At 43.3% G+C, this 15,972-nt stretch overlaps 1 protein-coding gene across 1 annotated transcript in view; it reads right to left on the reverse strand.

Moving 5' to 3' along the window:
* SLC12A5 (solute carrier family 12 member 5) overlaps positions 1–14,499 on the reverse strand; it is a 48,048-nt gene extending 33,549 nt beyond the window's left edge. Inside the window, exons 1-5 of the mRNA XM_069951890.1 lie at positions 14,401–14,499; positions 13,273–13,404; positions 8,526–8,672; positions 2,020–2,074; positions 1,434–1,564 (exon numbers count right to left, since the gene is read on the reverse strand). Coding sequence (XP_069807991.1) covers positions 1,434–1,564; positions 2,020–2,074; positions 8,526–8,672; positions 13,273–13,404; positions 14,401–14,499 — 564 coding nt within the window. The remainder of the gene's footprint in view (positions 1–1,433; positions 1,565–2,019; positions 2,075–8,525; positions 8,673–13,272; positions 13,405–14,400) is intronic.
* Between the last annotated feature and the right edge of the window lie 1,473 nt (positions 14,500–15,972).

Below are 15,972 nucleotides of genomic sequence, written 5' to 3' on the forward strand. Positions count from 1 at the left end.
ATGGAGGTAAGAGTGAGGCACCATGCTTATGTATAAGGAGGAACTTTCTTAGCCCCATAAAAAGAATTATGCCCCCACGTAAGGAATTTGTTCACTGCCTCTAAATATAGAAGCCATTTGACAGATGAACACCTGGGTGACTGTGGGCGTACGGCTGTCACTAAGTACAATTCACATTTTGAAACACTGAAAATATGTAGTGCCAGGTCTCACACTGAACTGTCACGTTTGATGCTTTCGAGTACTTCCAGTTGTTTTATATAATTTATATGACTTCTACAATCTCTTTACGTTAAATAAGCTCGTGACTGTGGTGAACATGACTCTTAAAGGAGAAGTCCGTTGATGGCTGAAGGACTGGCCTCTTAGCCAATCAATGACTGGATCGGTCCCACCGCTCACCGCGGGCACGGAGAGAGGTAAGTTCCTACTTATTATCAAATTATACCACGCCAGCTGCCAGATTTTATAAATCGCAAGACTTCTCCTTTAAGGTAAGAAAAGTTGGGGACCACTGTTATAGGTGAGGTCATGTATTCATATACCTGCTTTTCCTTTTTATTTAGCTTCTAGAGATGAGCGAACCGGGTTCGGGTTCGAGTCCACCCGAACTCGAACGATCGGCATTTGATTAGCGGGGGCTGCTGAAGTTGGATAAAGTTCTAAAGTTGTCTGGAAAACATGGATACGGCCAATGACTATATCCATGATTTCCACATAGTCTTAGGGCTTTATCCAACTTCAGCAGCCACCGCTAATCAAATGCCGAAAGTTCGGGTTCTGATGGACTCGAGCGTGCTCGAGGTTCGCTCATCTCTATTAGCTTCATATGTCTTATCCCTTATGATCTTTACGTTGGACCATTGGCACATCATCATTTCTAGGGTATGTGCACACTATGGAATCCGCGTGTAGAACTTGTCTTCTTTGGGCGGACGGCCGAATCAGCCTGAGCATAGAATGGAGCCTATGGGATGGGTGCAACTTCAAGCAGGCGGCGCGTGGCAGAATCCGCTTGAAGTTCTACGTCTGGATTCTATAGTGTGCACATACCCTTAAAGAGTATTCTCAGAAACAAAAATGATAGGATAGGAGATAACTAGTGGATCTGCCAGTGACACAGTATACAACTTTTGCTCTTAAAAACATGATAACACTAAGCCAGTAGTTCAAACACTTCATTACTGTCAAAATGTTCGGGTTCAACAATGTTAACGGAACCTGAATACTCTGCATTTGATTCCCCTGACCTGCAGAAGTTGACTGCCGCCACAGACTGTATCCATGTTCTCCAGGACTCCCTAGGACGGCATCCAACTTATACAGCCATGGGCAATCAAACACAGATCATTCGGGTTCGGCTAACATTGCCAAACCCAAACTTTTTTACAGGTTCACTCAACACTATCCATAACGTTATTTTCCCAACTCACCAACAGAATCTCGATGGTCCCCAGGATGTACATGGCTCCTGCGAATGTGGTTCCCAAATAAAAGCAAAGCCCCACAGCTCCTCCAAACTCCGGGCCCAAGGAACGAGAGATCATGTAATATGAGCCACCAGCTACAGAGAGATAAAGTTCTCAGAAACGTACACTGATAGTATGGGCAATATCACACATCAAGGTATCACCGCACCTCATACCACTGCATAGGGATCAATGCACTGCACTCGTATTGCACTGCACCCATGTATTGCTGTGCTTAGTATCTTAGGTTTCACATATATGGCCTCACAAACTATACAGATGATTACAACAGACAACTTTATAAATACTTCATTGTAGTCCTTTCTTCTTTCTATACTTCTAGACATGTTCATCACTATACATTCCTCCTAAGGACTAATCCCCTTATGCTTTATTTAATCTGATTGATGCAAAGCGCCTGCATCTGGCATATAGTCCCCAAAACCCCCACACACATTGCGTCTGCATCCAGCAGTATCATGTACCCCCACCCAATTCCTCCCACGCACTGCATCTCCCCTTATTTTGTTCATCTGGATTTCCCCCCTACCTGGCACAACTCCATTGGTAGCGATGGCGCTCATTGAGATAGCAGTCAGCATGGTCTGCAGAGCAAACACAGGTAGGCGCCATGAGCCTATACCCAACGCATAATGGGGTGGGGAAGATGATGACAGGAGCAGTGCATCATAAGGGGGGAGACATGAGACGCAATGCATCATGGGAGGATAAGAGAAGCAGTGCACCATGAAAAGAATTTGTCTCAGGTACAGTGCGTGGTAAGGTGATGATGTCAGACGCAGTGCAATGTGGGGGGGAATTTTTGGTGCAGTGCATGGTGGGAGTAAATGATATCAAATGCAGTGCACAGTAAGAGGATGTGATATCAGATGCAGTTCATACTCAGACTACATTGCCCGAGATCCAACACTCACTCAGACAATGGGAACTGAGATGTAGTGCACACTTGATGTGATATCAGGCGCAGTGCACCCTCAGACAACATAACCTGAGATCCACTGCACACTCAAGGGGTGTGATATCAAATACAGTGTACATTCACAGGATATGAGATCAGATGCAGCATACAACCGGGGGGGGGGGGGGGGGGGGGGGGGGGTGTAAGTGTGACATCAGATGCAGTGAACAGTCGGAACATGTGATATCAGATGCAGCAAACAGCTAGAGAGTAGAAGACGCAACAGGCGGACAATCTCATGAGGTCACATTTAATGTTTCTCCATGATTAGCAATGAATAAGCACTTGGAGAGGGTAGAAAATTATGGCAAATTCCAATGGTCAAAAATTTCACAAAATTGGGCAAAATTGGTCAACGTTTGTATACGGAAATGTAATTCAGAACTATAAAAATAAGAAGTCGTATCAGTCACTGGATGGAGGCCAAAAATAACTAACGTGGGATTTATTAATGTGGTAACTGTTATGTCCGATATCACATTGGATACAGAGGATGCAATATCATACAGAAGGAATGAGACACGGAAGACATGATATCACAAAGCATTTGCCATAACATTGGCGCACTACTGTCATACGAGCACTTACAATATAGAATTATACTGAAGGTAGATCCGTGTCTTGTCAGGTTGCCCGAGTATAGAAACTGCAGAGATGTGGTCATAGAGGTGTTGTAGACAGGAAAGAATGGGAGCAGCACTCACCATGTTTGGATACAAAACGATGCTTTATTTTAGGGTCCAGCAAAACGATATAGCAGGTGCGTCTCACAGGTACAGAGACACTTGCGCAAAACTGATGTCACTCTACTTGTGGAACACACCTGCTGTATTGTTTTGCTGCACCCTGAAATAAAGCATCCTTTTGTATCCAAACATGGTGAGTGCTGCTCTCATTCTTCCTTCGCTTGTGAATATTTGTATTTCAAGTCTTAGTGGCTAGCGATGCACCACCGAGGATCAGAGAGACCCTTGGAAGTCAGCCTGACTATGCCCGTCCACCTAGGGTGAGCATGTAGTAGTGCCAGCTGTTTGTATTCCAAAAAATGTGAATATTGCCCAGATAAGAGTAAATTTCCAACTCTTACAAGCCTCACTTATATGTAAAGCACTAATGAATACATTTTATTGATTGATTGGGGTCCAACTGCTCGAATTGTCTTTCATCTTCAAGGGGGTTGTACAGGCACTTTTTTTTTTTTTTTTTTACAAAGGACAACAGGTGCTGCAAAAAAAAAAAAAAAAAGGATACTCACCTTCCCTCCTGTCTCCCTACCAATGGCTCATGATCCACTGTGCTAGTTGAGTGGGCAGTTCCTGAAGGGTCAGCATGTCATCCGAAGCAAGAAGAAGTGTACAGCACCAGAGACCAGTTGAAATCACAGCAGCAGGGGATCAGGGCAGGTGGGTATCAATGGGCTTTATCATAATGAATACTTACTACCTATCCACAGGATCGGTAATAAGACTGCTGCTCCGTTCAAATTCTGTAAGCCTGCTGAAGATAGACGAGTGCATTGCTTGGGTATCTTTCATAGTCGAAGAGAGTTTAAATGGAGCGGCAATGTTCATACTCTGCTTTGTTCAAACAGGGGCAGTTTGGACACCCATTTTTGTGATTGGTCCAGCAGTCCCCAAGGGATCAGACACTTAGGGGGATATTTATTAAACTTACGGCCGGGGCGTACGCCAGGGAGAAGGTGCAGATTCACCCCTTATCTATGGCGTACGCCTGCTATATCCCCCGAAAAAAAGTAGCTACTTTCTTGCAAAAACAGCGCCACACCTGTCCTCAGATTGTCTGTGGTATTACAATTCACCTCCATTCACTTCAATGGAATCGAGCTGTAAAACCCTACACCCAAACTAAAGACAAGAGTGATGCAGTTTCTAGGAGAAAGCGGCCATGTTTGTCTAAGCCTGTATAACCCCTGCAAAAACAAAGCTTGTATAAGAGGAGACTGTGTAGAAGGGCAAAAATCACATCTGTCCTCTGACTAAATGTTAAAACAAATTAGTGGAATAAAGGAAATTTATTTAGTACTTTTATATTCTCGTTGCCGTCAATCCAGAAGGGACATGAAAGCAGTTTCTTTTATTCCCTACTGTACATGTGTGACATGTAAATCTTCTTTAATGTATGTGGACACAAGCTAATACATAGCTTAAAAATCTAGTAAAATCCATCACCTCTTTGCCACCTCATGAATAATAGTCTGAATAAAAAGTCTGATATTGATTGTTGATATTCTGTTCACAAGATATGTACTATTGATGGGAAGTGTCAGAATCCTATAGAAGGGAGGGGGGGGGGGTAGAACCTCTCTTGTATAGGAAGATTGGTTGGCAGTAATGTAGCAGTCAGGTTCTACTGTAAGGTTATGTTCACATTACACAAGAACGGCTGGTCTCTGAAAAGATCATCCTGGCCGGTACTGCAGTACCAGCCGAATGATCTATAGCGCCGCAGAGTTCTGAAGTGGGCGCATCCGCATCAGAACTCCCCACTGCACACTATGGAGCGTGCAGCCGGAGCCGCTCACTCTATAGTGCGCACTGACAGGGCTTTCTGCGGCCGCTATTCAATGAATAGTGGCTGCAGAAAACTGACATCACTTTTTTACGGCAACGCAAGAGATCCCGGCTGGAGTGTATACTATGTGTATACACTCTGGCCGGGATTCCCTCAAAAGGCAGCGCTACGTGAGTTCCATGGGAATCACGGCCGTTGTAACAATGGTTGTGATTCCCATGGAACTTACGTTGTGTGAACATAGCCTAATGGTGCGTAATGCAAATTCACCTATACCGGTGTCATATAATAGCCATATTGCACAGGGCCGGTGTCAGCACAATGTCCCAAGTCAGTCAGTGTCTGTGTCAGTCAGTGTCTGTAAATGTCAGTTGGTGTGTCAGTCAGTTAGTATCTGTGTCAATAATGTATGTTATTGATGTCTCAAGTGATTGTGCATAGTGTGTGGATGATGGGTGCATAGTGGATGGATGAGGGGCCCACTGAGGCTCCGTTGCCGGAGGGCCCAAAAAAACCTAGGGCCGGCCCTGATATTCCACCACACACAGATAAACGTGTTGCACGCTTCTAGATCACGGGATCAGCCGTGAATATGTTTTTGAGACGTGAAGAACAATTCGAGACGTCTTTGGCTGCAGCTTCTATTCTAATCCAGTTACGTGGCACTGACTTACTATTTGGTAATGTTGGTGTGAAGGATGAGGCTGTGATAATTCCTTGAGATTTTCACAAAAGTGACTTTCACACTTGTAAAACATGTGAACGTATAATCTACATGTGATGGAGATGTAAATGGATGCACAGTTACCTCCACCCAGAAATAAAAGAATTGTGGCGTTAGCTATGACGTCGCTTTCAGACCAGGGCGACACGGTCACCTCTGACTCCCGCAGCCACATTGCCGCATAGGCAGCAAGACGGTCTACAGCCACAATACTTTGACTAATAATGTATATACTAATGTTTTACACATCAGGGGGGAGATTTATCAAACATGGTGTAAAGTGAAACTGGCTCAGTTGCCCCTAGCAACCAATCAGATTCCACCTTTCATTTTCCAAAGAGTCTGTGAGGAATGAAAAGTGGAATCTGATTGGATGCTAGGGGCAACTGAGCCAGTTTCACTTTACACCATGGGGGAGATTTATCAAACATGGTGTAAAGTGAACCTGGCTCAGTTGCCCCTAGCAACCAATCAGATTCCACCTTTTTATTTCTCACAGACTCTTTGGAAATGAATGGCGGAATCTGATTGGTTGCTAGGGGCAACTGAGCCAGTTTCACTTTACACCATGTTTGATAAATCTCCCCCCAGGTGTCTAGTCTACTAAAATAAACCTTATTTAATTTAAGATTATATAATATACAAAATATATGCAATCTGACAATGTCATCAGAGTCTCTTGTCTAACAGCCCAGGCTGCAATGTAATAGCTGAGTTAGTGGTGCAATACCAGAGTTAGCCACTGGGTGTCATAACACACAATCACTGGGATACAAATGGCAGGTAGGCACAGTAATAGTCTGCAGGAGCGGCATTACCATATCTGCTGATACGAAAAGAAGAGACATCTGCATAGCAACATGTTGTACCGTCAGAGGTGACTACACGGGATCTTTTCGTGGCAAGCATGGCTATTACATTGATAGGACTGATAGATGAATATGTGGCTGTAACACAAGTTATGATGTGGTTAAATATCCAAGGCCCCATTCCCATAAATCCGGCAAGTTTGCCTCCGGCAGGGTGTAATATGCAGGAAGGAAACCTATACCAGAACCGATCCAATCCTCAGTGTTCTCAGGAAGCGGCCATTCCTGCCATCCTGTATGTCAGATAGGAGACCAGGCCCTGCTGCATTTTCCTACCTGGCTCTGGTATATAGTGGTATAGTCTACAAGCAGATTGATATATAGTTTTGTTGGTAAAATTCATTTAATCATGTAAATATCTGTTAATTTTGGGCTAAATAGTCAAGTGGGCGGTCCTACTCAGTGACTGACAGCGCACTCTATATGCACACATACATAAATAGCTGCCAATCACTGAGCAGGACCGCCCACTTGACTACATAGCCCAGAATGAACATAAAGTACCAGTTATCCTGGTCCCATAAAACTAGATATCAGTCTGCTCTATAACATGGTGCCTAGAAAGTGGATTGCATGAAGGTTCCCTTTAATAAAAATGTGATATATATATATAATCATTCAGAGATTCCTGCAGTCCTATGTAAAACCACCTATACACTGTACTTTGCTTTTTCTAAATGATTCCCTGTAAAGTTAAAGGGGTTATCCAGCAAAAATTCAACTGGTTTCAGAAAGTTATATAGATTTTTAATTTACTTCTATTTAAAAATCTCCAGTCTTCTGGTACTTATCAGCTGCTGTATGTCCTGCAGGAAGTGATGTTTTCTTCTCAGTCTGACACGGTGCTCTCTGCTGCCATCTCTGTCCAGAGCAGGAGATGTTCTCTATAGGTATTTGCTGCTGCTCTGGACAGTTCCTGATATGGACAGAGGTGGCAGCAGAGAGCACTGTTTCATACTAAAAAGAAAACATCATTTCCTGCAGGACATACAGCAGCTGATAAGTATGGGAAGGGTTGAGATTTTTAAATAGAAGCAAATTACAAATCTATATGACTTTCTGAAAACAGTTGATTTGATTTGCTTTTGTTTTCTAACAGCAAAAGACTGTCTTTAAAAAGCACTGGCAACCTTAATGCAATGTCTTCTGCGTCTTTAACTTAATAGCCTAGATCAGAAATGAGTTTTACCATTTTAGTGCTCTCCAGATAGCGCACTTACACATAAGCACATGCAATAGAATCCGAAACTAGGCGATAATTCAAGAAGCAGTGCTGCTCAGTTAAGGATTAGCTCTGGCACTAGCCGTGATCCTATAAAGAGTGGGCGTGATATCAGACACAGTCACTGGCAGCAACATCAGACAAGATCATGGAACAGAAACACAGAATAGATGCCACATCGCACACTGTCAGGCCATAGGACACGGAATGTGATATGGGCCACGCCGGCTAATATCGTGCGCATGCATATAGGTCATGCGCACAAGGTAACCTATGGGGTTAGGGCTGCTGAATTGTCCAAATGCTGCAAGTAGAAAAGCTATGAAGAGCGTCAGTGGAGATGGCAGGAAAGATTAGGTATGAGAGGGTTATGAGAACAGGAATGGGCGGACATACGGCAACATCGAGAATTAAAGGTTGGAATAGAGAAAAACATACAACATCAGTGATAAACACAATTCTCCAAAAAATTCTAAACTCCTATATTCATGGGATCTACTGCAATCTGGGACTATATAGAGGCAAGACACCTATATAGGACGCTCAACTATGGATAGCTGGGATAGCTGTATTGGTCTATGTATAGGTGTCTGGAGAAATACGTTTTGGATTTAGGTAACTAAACATACGTTTATCTATTTCCTACCGAAGTGCCCTGGAATTAAGACTCCTCATGATGGTCTGATTTACTTTCCTTCTGCCATCTACTACTCCCCAGTCCCATACTCACACAGGAGCAGCACATCAGCACCATAATAAAAGATTCCAGGACGCCTCCGACTCCCACAACCCAAGTGAGACGCAGGAACAGGATGACACCGAAAATGTTCTGCAGGCAGGGCAGGTAGACTCCCATGAAGGTTCCCATTCTTGGTGCCTGGGATAAAGAACAACAATAATTTTATGAAATTCAATTGCTATGTTTATGTTTCATAGGAAACAAACTGGTTAAAAGAAAAGAAAAATACAAATTTCATACAAAAAAAAATCATACAAAAAGCATACTCCCCCTCCATTGTTGTTGTGATCGCTTCCAGATCTTCCTGATTGCTGCTACACCCTGGTTCCTGTGACGTGTTGACCCCACAGTAACTGCTCACTGACGGGGGTAGTGATCTGCCTCTGCCAGAGATGGGCCGTTCCAGTGGAATCAACACATCACAGGAAGCAGCAGGGAATGGGAACCATGGGAGGGTATTAGGGCAGGTGAGTATGCTTTCTTTTTTTTTTTTTAGCATTCTGGCTTGGCTTCCACGACTGGAATAGTAGGCCTGTATCATAGCAAAGCAATACTTTGCATATGATGAACAAAGATCCTCTTAAGAAGATGCGATGTGTCTGCCTCCATCTTCAGGAAGAAGACCCAGCAAATAAACTGGAGATGAGACTAGTAAGGAAAATCCACTATTAAAGATCTGAACCTGTTTATTGGAGGGCATGTCCAGGTCATATACCAAAACCTAGTGTAAAGCATCTAGGCCACCCTGGTGATTCTTCTTGTCTTGTTGTAAAGACATAAAAGTGTGAGCTATAGTATGTTTGATGAATAATATATAATTGTGTCAAAGTCAGAGCGCGCGGTCAGCTCCCCAAAGCAGTTAGGTCATCTTGTGGAAGTTACGGTCAATCTATCATGCCAATTCTCAAGTAAAACTATTTATTACGTCACTTTTTCAATATATTTATGCAACACAGAACAAGATTGTAGATGTCTGATGTGTTTTGGGCAGTAGCTCTTAGTCATAGCTAGTGCTCGAAACGCGTCAGTCATCTATGATCATGTTCCCTGGCGGATCAATGTTTTTTAAATAAAGAAGAATACATTACTGGAGACGTGCTGTAATTACTACTGGTTTCCACTATATAAGTGTCGGGGGAACAAACGGGTTACGTTTCTCCTTGAGAAGAGCATCATAAAGATGTATGAAGACCTACAGGCCATTCATGCTCCATTGGGAAATCTGGGAGTAAGGATATGCAAAACAACTTTCACGTCACCCTTTCAAGGTGGTTTTCCCTTAAAGTTAATGTCTCTCTCAAACTGAGTCATAAAACATCCCTAGTAATCTATGCCAAGGCAGAAAAAGAGATTACCCATCGGTAGACAGCTGTTTCTCGCTGTTGTGTATTGACTGGTGGACATTTTGGGGGACAATTACGAACACTGTGCCCCTGGCGTGCGCCAGGGAGAAGTCACAGGGAATGTGGCGTATACTAGTACCAGGTGTACCCCTAAAGTAGATGGTCTACTTTAGGGGTACACCTCACAGATGGCCATCTACTATAGGGTCAGCTGCTACCTGGCCTTGGTCTTCCCTGGTCATTACATTGACTTACAGGGCCACTTAAAATGGTGGTTTTGGTGGTTTCCCAACAGGAACCGCCCCTTGTCTGGGTCCTTCCCGGAGGGGTATATGGCTAGTCCTGTGTTTCAGGACTCTTAAATGAGGCTCCACAGGTTCTTCCTTTGCAGCTGCTATAGAAGGCAGCATCAGAGCAGGTGAACCACTATAGGGGGGAGGGGGGGGGGGACAACTCACATCAGAGCCCTCTGCTGCAGGAGGACATGGGGACATCTCCTATAGGGTTCTACCCCTCCTGCCAGGGGCCACTCTGCTGCAGGGCTGGAGTCACAAGGGTTAATGGGGGGCTGGAGACACCTCTCCTTGGAGCGCTGGAGGCAAAAGCCAGACGGTACATATATGCATGTGTCGGTACCTGCAAGACCTCTAGCGCTCCATAGACCTCAATGGATGCGTCTGCCACATCGCTGGACAGGGGGTGCGTCAGGACGCTGCAAGAAGTGGTCCACACTGGGGAAGCGTGGTCCATTCTATGTTTTACCAAGGGTTTCTATGCCTTATGTCTATAGCTGAGAGGGGGCATATTACTACAATATTCTGTAGATCAATGGTCGCCAACCTGCGGCTCTTTCAGCTGTTGCAAAATTACAATTCCCAGCATGTCTGGACAGCGACTGGGAGTTGTAGTTTTGCAAGAGCTGGAAAAAAACGGCAAGTTGAAGACATCTGGTGTAGATAATAACCTTTAGAATTTTTTTTAGTCCATGTTTATTTGTTGTCCCAAAAAAAAACACCTTTTGAATTTTTGAAATATAGGTGAAGATTTATCAAACTGATGTAAAGTGAAACAGGCCCAGTTGCCCCTAGCAACCAATCAGATTCCACTTTTCATTCTTCACAGACTCTTTGGAAAATGAAAAATGGAAAATCCCGGCGTTACTTGTGTTGTGAACAGTGATATTAAAGGAACTGTCGGACAACCGAATCCATGTCACTGACGTACTTCAGGGATTTTCAGTCTGTCTGGCGGTTCACTCCATGTAGCTATTAACTTAACACTAAAGCTTGGCGTCTAATGAGCATGGTGTTCCCATGAGCCTCCTGGGTAAGGTTTTGTCATTTCTCTAAGGTTCTCTTAGAAGTCTGAATGGTTCCTCATTCCTGAGGTTTCCTTGTTACTGGCACATAAGAAAAGTGTGTGGTCAAAGCGGCACAGTGTGGGGTCAAAGCCACACGCATCCTCTGGTCTCATTAAGCCATTGCTTTTATAAGGAATTAAAAATAGCAGGGTGGATATTATTGACCAGAAGCTTACAGAACTGTAGAGTTATCAGGATGCTAGTTTTATTAGCTAGGACTTTTACACCATTGTAACAGGGAGAGGCTGAGGGGGTGTATGAGCAGAGGTTCTCGGTTTTATTCCATAAAGGGTCGTCTCAAAAAGTCATTATTAAAGAGGTATTCCACTCATACATAACTTTTTATATGTTGCTACCCATGGTGAGACTAACAATTCCTTCCATATTTGTTATTATCTATTCAGTCTCCTTCCACCAGTTCTCATCTGCTGCTTGCTGCTGATGTCTGACGGCTGATGTAAACAAGTCCCTGACTGGCTTTCTCTGCAACTTTGTAGCTTCTTTGTAATGCTGGGAAGGTTAATCTAAGGTCAAGTCGCTAATGAACTCCCTCTCAGAATTACAAAGTTGCAGATAGGAAATTGTTTACATCAGGGAGGAGGGGGAGATGGAGAGAAAAGCTTGCACACAGTTTTTTGTGTCTTCAGCAGAAATCAGCTGCATGAAAAAGACTGAATAGACTGTATAGAAGGAGTTGTTAGTCTCAACATGTGCAGCAACGTATGAAAAGTTATGTTTGAGTAAAAAATAACCCTTTAATATCCCCCCCAAAATAATAATAATAAAAAAAAAAAAATCTGCCACCTTGGACCCTGGCAATAAGCTGCCAGGAGAAGCTTTGCCTAGCTACATTTTTTTTTATACATGACGTTATACTAGGGGTCTCATTGATAACATAGTAAATGAACAGGGAACAGGGAGAACCCTTTAAACATAACTAGCAGGTTACATTTTAGTGGGGTTCCCATAGTGGAATCCCCTGGAGACAAGTAAGGTAAGAGAAGTAAGGACAAGTAAGGAAATTACCAGTAATAAATTTAGTCTTCGATCTGGATCTAGTTCTTGTTCAAAGAACATTTAGTATATTCTTTACACTTTTAGGCCATGTTTCCACTTAGTATAACACCGGCCGTTCTGTGACCCGGCCGGATCACAGAACGGCCGCTGTTACTGAAGATCATCCCAGCCGATACTGCAGGATGATCTTTACTTCTGCTGAATGCCGATGCGGGCGCATTCTGTACAGTGGGATAAGGCTCTGTCGGAACAGGGCAAGTGAGTACGTTTTTTAGTTTTTTTTAATTTTCACCCATGCCTGGTCACATCCTTACATGAAATGTATTCTCCAGATAACTCTTTTATTTCATAGAGACTGACAACATTACTTGATTACTTAATTTGACTAACCCAACTTATTAGAAGTGGGAATTGTCTATTGTTCTTTGTGTTCGCGATGGTCAATGACAGAAATCTTACTGTCTGCCGAAACAATAATCCATGATGTTGGACGTGTTCACCTTGATGTGTATGGTAAGATCGGCAAAAGTCTATCATAGGCCACCATGTGCATCCCCACTCTGCTGTTTTACACTTTTTTCCTTGATCTTCCGGCTTAGTCTGGCATAATGACGGCAAGATCTTTCATATGAAGGATTGATTTTCCGCATTTTGGCCGATCCTAATCTTAAGCGTATTGCCAGCTTAACTCGAAGGCCACAACCTTCAAATTTCCCTGCAGCTAAGATTAGCCAACCCCTTGTGGCCACTCTCTTCCTGATCATTACAGTATATTGATAGCATTTGTAGTAAGCCTCATGGATCTCATGAATCAGATAAAAGGAAAGTCTTACGTTACGCTTCTCTGCATAGATCATTAGCCAGGTGGTTTTATTCTGATACAGCCTAATGGAGATGTGCTTGTCAGCTATGATAATATATAACTGAGCTCACAGTTAACATACAGTATGTATGAGATCTTAGTGTAGAGCCCAGTCAAGCTAATGGACGTGATAGATGGTCTTCTGGAACATCTCACCTGAATAGGCTTCTTCTTAGCCCCTTCATTGTTTTCAGCTTCTTCATGTTCTCGCACTCCTTGGGTCAGGTTTGTGTAGTTGGCCAAGCCACTGAGAAGGGAGGATACCATTGGACTGGTATCCATTTCCTCCTGCAAATAGGACATTGAATCATTTTGAGAGATATTGGATATAACAATGAGAAACAACAGAATAATGGCATCCACTTCTTAAAGGTAATATAGAACTCTTGTTTGCTCACATCTTACTTGAGTATAGGAACACCAGATTTCCATAGAATGAAGGGAGATTGAAGATAGAGGTGAGGGTGACAAGATAGTACTCACCTGCCCCACTCTCCTGCTGCTGACTCTGCTGTACAGCACTTCCTGGTCTTGATCATATAATGAAGTTCCTGGCCAGCCTGTGACTAGTCTGGTCACCACTGCTTAGCTGAGTGGGAACTTCTTCTTAATGAGAACAAGGCCAGTTAGTGCTTTGCAGAAGAACCAGGGTGTATCAGAATGGTGGGGAAGTGGGACAGGTGAGTATGCACATTAGTACATGAGATGAGGGTTTGTAAGCCCTGTGAGGGATCATTTCTAGAGAGGAGTTGTCAAGAAAGGGCTCTTAGGAGTAAGGGCCACCAAGCCTAATAATAAGCTCTATACTTTATCTTCTGTTAAGAAAACTTTGCTCACTATAATCAGAGGCAAGGGTACAATGAAAGGTCAATAGATGATGGTCACAGCTTGAAAAAAAGTGCTCAGTCATCAAAATAGAAAAGAGTTCTTTACAGTTAGAGCTGTAAAACGTTAAAATAATGGCAGATATAATAATGGCATTCAGTGGTGGGCTAGACATATATCTAATGACTAATGCTGAAATTGTGTTATAATAATAGAGTTATACTTTGTAATTGTGGAAAGATGTAATTGATTCAGGGAAATTATTTATTTTCCATGTAGGATGAGGAAGAAATAATTTTTTTTATGAGGCCAAATTGGCTCCAATGGCTCAGGGGTTTTTCATATAACTTGATCTCAGAATAGCGATGATGGACACGTGTCCCTTTTTTAAATTTTACTTTATAACTTTATATGTTTTTACTTATTTCACCCACTTTTCTGTTCTTATCTGAGACTTACCTCAAACAGGGCCATGTTTTTTCCGGTGTCCATTTCTGAGCTGTTAATGAAAGGGGAGCTTTCCTTGGGATTTCCATCTCCTGAAGACAAAACAAACATAGTAAGTGACCACCTCCAGGAAAGTTAGGTGTCCCTGCACCTCTGTAATCATTTCCCTCCAGTAACTAAAGGGGTATTCCCATTTGGACATCTACAGCATATCTACAAGATACACCATAAATAACTGATATATGTAGTCCTCACCGCTGGGACATGCACCTTTCTCGAGATCGAGGACTGAACTGGCTGTTTTAGACACTTTGTGTAACTCCCATTGACTTCAATGGTAGTTAGTTAAAGAGAATATACCATTTCTTTAAGGTTTTTACATGAATAGATCAGCACCAGTGTGGGGATGCCGGTGCTGCGGTCCTTTTTTTTAACTGCTGCCTGGTTCCCTCACACAGCACCGGTCTATTCCCGAGCACCGGCCCTGCATGAAGCATATGAGGCGGGCCTGCTGGCCCCCATTGTGACGTAACCTCCTCCCCTCCATTGATTCTAATAGAGCCACATCACAGAGGGGAGGGGGGATCGTCACACTGGAGCCGGAGGATCTGTCTCTTGTGCTTTATGCGGGACGGTGCCCGGGAATTGACCGGGGCTGTGCACAGGAACCGATGGGCGGTTCATATGAAGAACTGCGGCAGTGGCATTTCTGTGTCGGCAGCAATCCATTCATGGAAAAAACGTAAATTGATATACCTGGTGGTACATTTACTTTAAACCCCAAAGCACCATGATACATACTGTTTGCGCAACTCCCATTAAAGTCATTGGGAGTTACTTAAACCATGTAAATAGCCCACTCAGCTTTTAACTCCAGAACAGTGTTTAGTAGATTTGAGAAAACTGTTCAGCAACTTCTCCAAACACAAACGCTCCACATTTGACTCCTGGCTTCTGGAGAAGTTGGATGCCGCCCAAGGGCTGCCAGGAAAACATGGACACAGCTATAGGCTGTATCCATATTTTCCATAACACCCTAGGGCGGCATTCAACCAGCCACCGGGAGTCAAATGCCAAGCAGTAGTATTGAGTCAACTTGAGAAAGCTGTCCAGGTTTGGAGAAGTTGCCGAACCCGGACAGCTTTCTCAAGTTCGCCCAACATTACTATCCAACTATCTCCAGGCTATGATGGTCCTCTATCTTGTGACTGGTGCGGGTCACACATCTATTAGATGTCCAGATGGAAATGCCCCTTTAACCCAGTAATAACATAACACCACACGCGGCAGACTGACAACAGTTTAGGACCTAGAACTACATCTCAAGAAGGTAATGAATATAGCAGAAGAAGGTATAAATAACAACACCATAAAGATAACTTTAAAAGCCTACAGGGGAACAGGAGTACTGGAGGTCATACTTTAAAGATGGACTATGGGAATCCTCAGACTAATAAAAGACAGAAAGGTTGGTGAAGTACGATGAAGGCACGAAGACGTCTCCCAGCAGAAATATTACCACTTCCATGATACGCACAAAACACACAACGCTCTCATTGTAAATATACAGAGAATCAATTACCA

Source organism: Dendropsophus ebraccatus, chromosome 14, assembly GCF_027789765.1.
Source record: "Dendropsophus ebraccatus isolate aDenEbr1 chromosome 14, aDenEbr1.pat, whole genome shotgun sequence".
NCBI lineage: Eukaryota > Metazoa > Chordata > Amphibia > Anura > Hylidae > Dendropsophus > Dendropsophus ebraccatus.